The sequence below is a fragment of the Atta colombica genome, unplaced genomic scaffold (assembly GCF_001594045.1).
Source record: "Atta colombica isolate Treedump-2 unplaced genomic scaffold, Acol1.0 scaffold38, whole genome shotgun sequence".
In the NCBI taxonomy this organism is placed as follows: Eukaryota; Metazoa; Arthropoda; class Insecta; order Hymenoptera; family Formicidae; genus Atta; species Atta colombica.
This window is the reverse complement of record NW_017259490.1, coordinates 3,217,300-3,223,760: the sequence shown is the minus strand read 5'-3', so window position 1 is coordinate 3,223,760 and position 6,461 is coordinate 3,217,300. Positions and strand designations below refer to the sequence as shown.

General features: G+C 32.8%; 2 protein-coding genes across 5 annotated transcripts; one reads left to right on the top strand and one right to left on the bottom strand.

The window, feature by feature from the left end:
* Positions 1–693: 693 nt before the first annotated feature.
* Positions 694–2,116, top strand: LOC108691056. Of its 2 annotated transcripts, none has more exons than XM_018198686.1 (3): positions 694–918; positions 1,009–1,606; positions 1,678–2,116. In XM_018198686.1, exons 1-3 carry the CDS (start codon positions 785–787, stop codon positions 2,011–2,013), a joined length of 1,068 nt encoding a protein of 355 aa, XP_018054175.1. In that variant the 5' UTR covers positions 694–784; the 3' UTR covers positions 2,014–2,116. The 2 variants fall into 2 exon arrangements, with proteins under 2 accessions (XP_018054175.1, XP_018054176.1); XM_018198687.1 differs by having other exon boundaries at positions 794–872.
* Positions 2,031–5,567, bottom strand: LOC108691055 (1-acylglycerol-3-phosphate O-acyltransferase ABHD5). Of its 3 annotated transcripts, none has more exons than XM_018198682.1 (7): positions 5,345–5,567; positions 4,667–4,746; positions 4,373–4,579; positions 3,509–3,838; positions 3,309–3,426; positions 3,048–3,234; positions 2,031–2,961 (listed from the first exon to the last, which is right to left on the bottom strand). In XM_018198682.1, exons 1-7 carry the CDS (start codon positions 5,374–5,376, stop codon positions 2,737–2,739), a joined length of 1,179 nt encoding a protein of 392 aa, XP_018054171.1. In that variant the 5' UTR covers positions 5,377–5,567; the 3' UTR covers positions 2,031–2,736. The 3 variants fall into 3 exon arrangements, with proteins under 3 accessions (XP_018054171.1, XP_018054172.1, XP_018054173.1); XM_018198683.1 differs by lacking the exon at positions 5,345–5,567 and adding an exon at positions 5,106–5,241; XM_018198684.1 differs by lacking the exon at positions 5,345–5,567 and adding an exon at positions 4,911–5,077.
* Positions 5,568–6,461: the final 894 nt, after the last annotated feature.

Sequence of the window (6,461 nt, the reverse complement as noted above, 5' to 3'; positions counted from 1 at the left end):
TTTATATATATATATAATAAAATACGTCGTTGTATGTATTGTATGATTAATAAAGTATTTTTATAAAACACTTCGGCCTTCTGTTCTATATTTTTATATTCTATGTAGACATGCACAAAGATATCTTTTAATGATAATCAGAGTATTTAAAAAATCTTGTCAGAATAAAATTACTTAGTTGCGTATGTCGCGTAATATATAGGAAAATTAATAAAAAGGTATAATTGAAATATGATAGTATAATATTTCAAAAACTTTTAGAACCAAATTTTTGTAATTTTTATAATTAATATGCTGTTTTTTAATTTATAGTATTCTTTTTTTCATTTTTGAGAATTTAAATATTTACGATTTGCATAACTTTTACTGCACAGAATCGTTGATAAAATGTTTTTTTACACTATCGATATATCATGAAACTCAAAAAATTATAACATTCTTTCTATAACTTGTTTCGGTTGCACTTTTATCTTTTGTTTTTTTTTTAAAGCCGACTATGACTGCGCTCCATTTAACGCTCACAATAGTCAGGACATTCGTGAAATCATTTCATTCTTGTTATTCATCAAATAAACAAGAACAATCAAATAAACGAACAATGCTTCGAAACGCAACTTACGCAACGCATATAGCCATTTCATTTTAAATGCCAAAGTGCAAGAAAGTGTAGCTAGAAGGAGCAGATCTGTTGAATCAGCTGTTACTGTTGGTTATTGTTACATGCAAATGTTATTGTTGAAATTAAATTGTGCTAAGCTGGCTAAATATTGTAGTGACCATTAAAATGCAAAGTGCATGTTCTTTTTTTATTTGCTTCCAAATATCTAGATGTATTAGTTCATCTAGCATATGTTCAATTTCTAATAGAGAAGGTAAATTTATGAAAAAATTAGTGAATGGAAGTCGTAAATCGAAAAAGTAAGACAGACTACGCTTCATAAATTAAAAAAGTGAAATGTTTCTGTTAAAACTCTGTTAAATGCAACTTCCTTTATTTTTATGTTACAGAAAGTGGTATGACTCAAACATAGAATTACGCAGTGTCACAAACATCAATTCAACCAATACCTCATCTTCTATGCATACCAGACGCAGAATGATAATTCGTGATAAACTTTTTATGCAACATATAACAGACATGATATCGATGGGACAAGAATCTGACATTATAAAAGAAAGTATAGAGATTACTCATGTCAAAATAACGCAAGATTTTAAACGCATCAATGTGTTTTATATACCTAGTAATAATAATAATGCCCCAGTTGATCAAGAAGCATTGCAGAAGTACGCCAGAATTATTCGGCATGAGCTATCGCAGCTCCGTATCATAGGTGTAGTGCCGCCTATCTATTTTGTTGAAAATAAGCTCTATTGTAGAGAGAAGGAGGTCGAAAAGAGATTGGCGATGATAACTTTCGAGGAAGATAGTGAAATCTTGTCCAAACAAATGGAATCGGATATGCCTGATGTTAGTGGTGTTGATCAGATTTTGCACAAAAAATCAGTTGTAAATGATAATTCTAAGAGGGATGAATTTTATATCCAATTGCCAACAATGAAACACGATGTATTAGGACTAGATCATCACAAAATCATGTCTCGGGTAATCTATCTTATGTTTGTATTAATAAAAGATAAATGCATGAAATATTATATTTTAATTAATTATTACAGATTACTAGTGTAGTGTCCAAGGCGAAGAAAGCTGCGCAAATACGAATGTTGGATATAAATACTAGTACAGAGAAAAGCGATCCAGTTTCAAACGAAGTCGAGTTCTTAACTCAAGAAGAGCAACGAAAGATCTTCTCTGATTTTCTAATTAAAAAACAAAGGGAAGCACGACGCATGAAACAGTCGAAAGGCCGGAAACTGTTTAATTTTGAAGAAGAGATAAATAACGAAGAATCTAATTACGAGAATGATGTTGATGTCGACGAATACATTGACGACATTGATGTTAACGAATACAACGATAACAATAATTTCCAGGATGACACGCGAAAATGATTTCAAAATAATGTTTCAGAATAATTTTTATTCAATATAAATATAATACTAACGCTTGATTTTCTGTACATGTGTGTACAATAAATAATTTATTATTAATAAATCGTATTGTACAATATACATAAAATCTTGCTACAGCTGTGAAATAATATTAATAACAATAACAAGAATGCTCTCTCTTCACTAGACACTACTATGGCCTGTGTTAGTAAAGCTAAGACTGTACATAATGTACAAACTTTCATTATATAGTTACACCCCATACTTTTGATCCCTTTTGACTGGTGTAAATTTCTTATAGCACGCTATATAATAACTTAATTAATTGCATATCTAATCGACAAATAAAAATAATATAAATCTTACTTACGGCAAAATCATACTATTCCTCTAATATTTTTCGCGCATTTGCAGTAATACATCGTCATAATTTCCAAAATTGAAAATAAAGTATTACATTAATGATTTCGTGATATCTTTTAGTATCTACAGTCAATTAACAATTACAGTCCATTAACACGTGACCAATGTCTGTCAATTTACACGCTCTTTTACGTTATTACATTTATAAATTACGTAAAGTTCATTTGTCACGACACAAATATACATATATCCAATATATCTCACAGCATTCTTCATCAAATGTACTTACTATATACTTCTGTATCAATTAACAAAACTGGAACATCCTTTTTAATGAGAACATTTCCCACTAGATTTTGATTAAATCTTTGATTCTGTATTCAGGTTTTTTTCCTCTGATATTTGTTCATCAAGTGCTTCTTTAGGTAAATTTAAGTCTATCTCTTGATCACTTATAGGTTTATAGAAATGTACATTTGATGTTAATTGAGGTATCGAGTCAGTTAAGACACATGCTTCCAATACATATTTGTTGAAGGTTTCACTTTTGTCTGCATAGACATGATGACCAGCTCCAGTAATTACCTATAATAATAATTTATTTTGTATAAACAGTTGTAAGAGTGTTGATTTATTTTATAGAGCACTTGCTGATTTAATTATTTTCTTACCTGTACATTAACATATGAGGAAGACCGATACTGTTTAATTGTTTCACCAGCTGAATTGTCAACCCATGATCTACTGCCATAAAGTAATGTTATAGGTATATTATCGTTTAACTTATCCATTCGTTTAACAATTGGATTTTTTGCCCATCCGAAACCATGCATCATTGCATGAAACGCGCTTTCGCCTCTGTAAACCGAATATAATTATGTAGCATATTTAATATTTTTTAATTGCATTAAAATGTTTAATTTGCAACTTACGAAGGTGTCTGCGCATTGCATTGATGTATATATTGCGAAATTATAGCAGTGTCATCCTTCAGGACGGGAGTAAACTTCTTTACAATATCAGGTCTTGTCTTTTCAATGAGCCATTGTCCTGTAATAAATATTTTTGCTCAACGATGTGAAAAGAAAATAATTGCATTACTGCGTATTACTGCGTTTATGATAATACTGACCAAATGGTCCAGCAACTCTAACTGCCCACAGAGGATTTAAAGGCTGTACAGCAAATGCTATGGCTTTAACCCAGAATGGTATGTGTGTCTTGGCAACAGTATCGGAGGGCTTCTCAGGAAAGCCCCATGGATCTGCCAATATGAGATGTTTCACTCTTTCAGGATATTGCATAGCGTAAGATGCTGCAAGAAAGCCACCCATGGAGTGACCTAACAATACAAAGTTCTCTAGTTGCATTTCTCTTCTCCATTCTTCCACAGAATGTACTAACTGCTCCTCAGCTTTTTGCGCTTCATTACTAAAAACAGGTCTGCTACTTCTGCCAAATCCTAGAAGTCAAATATAGTCGTGTTACAGACGTACAAATCTGAGACACAATTGAAAAGTACAATAGAAAATAAGAAATAGCAAGTATATATGGTTTCTGATAAATTGAAATCTGTTATTCCCTGTTCCTATTAACTGTGCTTTTCAGTTGTGTTTGAAGCTACAGTCGCATAGAAATCATTTTTGAAGATACTCTTAAATATTTAAATATTTTACATCTTGTTATAAAAACCTAATAGATTCATATATTAAATAACAGGTTTATGTGCAACTACAAAGTTCAGATCTGATTAGTCATGTAGATGAGTCATGTATTTGTCAAGAATAATGAATGATAAAATAATGATAAAAGCAGAGAGAATTTAGCAGAGAGAATTAAATAAAATAATAGCAAAAAGAGAAAGAATATAATATAATGATTAAGATCTTTGTGTTTTTGCCATTATTTTAGCGCATTATGTTATTAATAAGTATATAAATCAGATAAAATCGCAGATAATTAAGCGATAGAGAACTCTATTCTTTTTATTTCTTACCTAATATATCTATGGCATACACTGGTCTTTGAGATGCAAGTGCATCCAAATTCAAGCACCATAATGCTACCCCAGCTCCTAAACCGTGTAGTAAAACAATTGGGACCTTTGGCGATTCTTCATTCAACGAAATGGTCCATATTTTATCCGCCGGTCCTACAACTGGTCCAATATCAACGAACCATCCTCGATATGCCGTTTTCAAACCTAATATTTTGATAAAATGCATAAATGTAAATTTCGATCTCGACCTAAAATTTAATTAGTAATATTTGTCTTTTATTATTTACTCACATGACAGAATTTTCTTCTCAGCAGCACGTAACATAGTCGAAGACGATCCAGACCAACTAAACCATCCCCAAATCCAGCTACTGCAGCATTTCATAAAATAAAATTATCTTTCTTAGCATTGTGGATTGAGAAAGAGAGAAAAATTCCTTTCAAATTATCCAACTATATATGTATCAACAAAATTAAGATGCAATTATATAACTATGTATCGATAAAATTGAGATGCAAATTATCTGTTTATTACGTATCAACAAAATTAAGATGAATCGGTGTTATTTGAAATTAGTATCAAGTCATGCTTCTGCATCATCGAGACAAGTATGCACATCGTGGATGGAGTATTAATAGTCATTATATCACAGACTAATTATTACGCTCTTGCTCGCGCATTCGCCATGTGCACCGGAAAAGATCTAACCAAGAGACGGCCTTGAAATACCTGACAAAGCTAAACTTTTAAAACTGTCGCAATCGTTGACACGATTCGATTATCTCACGCTTTGTTGATATAGCCCGTTCTTTCTTTGCGCGACGATTTGTTGTTATTCGCGTCTTGCGCCAAATGACGTAATGTTGATACAATCATAATTCACGATCGCGACGTAATCGACGAATTGTGACGGAGTCTTCCGATACCGCGCAAAATTGGCGCAAATGGTCGAATCCTCTTTCGCTCACCTTTTTGCTTGGATGACTTCATGATCTGCCATGGATGCGATAACGATGACGGCTCCTTCTTGCCCGATCTGCCGTCGCGATCGGGGCTCCTTTGTTGTCGATAAATGCGGAAAAACACGCGTGTGCTGTAACGCGCGCGATACTATTATCTAGCAGAAGTGTCCCAATCTGAATGGACGGATCAAGCCATCGAGCGAATACGCGGCCTCGTGGACCAAGCGCGGTGCGGTGAGTGACAGCAACCGCAGAGTAGGGAGGAATCAGCTGATATCAAATGCACGCGCGCGCGCGCGCGCGCGCGCGTGCAAGCCGATTTCTGGAGCGTGTCCACGTGAATTTCTTCTATCTCTTGTTCTCGAAATCCTATCAAGGTCACCTGATCGCCGATAGTCAGAAAACAGATTGAACTGAGTTGATTATTTCGCCTGATATTTAATGCGAGAAATCGAACTTTGTTTTTTCTTTAAAACGAATCAAATACTGGATATTTTAAAAAATCGTCTTCGATTTTAATGCGCTCTTTTTATATAGCAGGACTTTGTTGGAACTTATAAAAGATAGAAATGGAAATGGAAAGTTACCAATCAGTGATTTAGATTAGGCAATATGCTTACAATTTTCCAACGGAGTAATACAACAAATTGGCATCATCTGTATCTGCATTAAATTCTCAGCAAACGAGAACGGATTGAAATTTTTTTCTATCCAAATGCGTATTTTAAATAGCGAATATTTTTTGGGGATTTAATTGGATTCAATTGGATTCAATTAGATTCAATTGGATGCAATTGAATTGAAAAACTGCATTTCCTATTCAAAATTTTGAATTGAATAATATTCACATTGTGTTTGTGTGCACAGAAAAAGCTAATATTATTTTTAGATTGAAAAGCATAGAGATATGCTCCATGCAATTCTTAGAATTGAAAAGTATTCATTTTAATATTCGTGAATCAATATTTCCGAAAATCTGAATACATTTCAATTCATTTCAATCCATTGTTGTTTGCTGGGCTGTGTTTCACTAGTTATAATTTAACAACAGAGAACTCAAATAGAATTTATCATCCATAACTATTTAAATGATATATTCCACATTATATATATATATGTATAT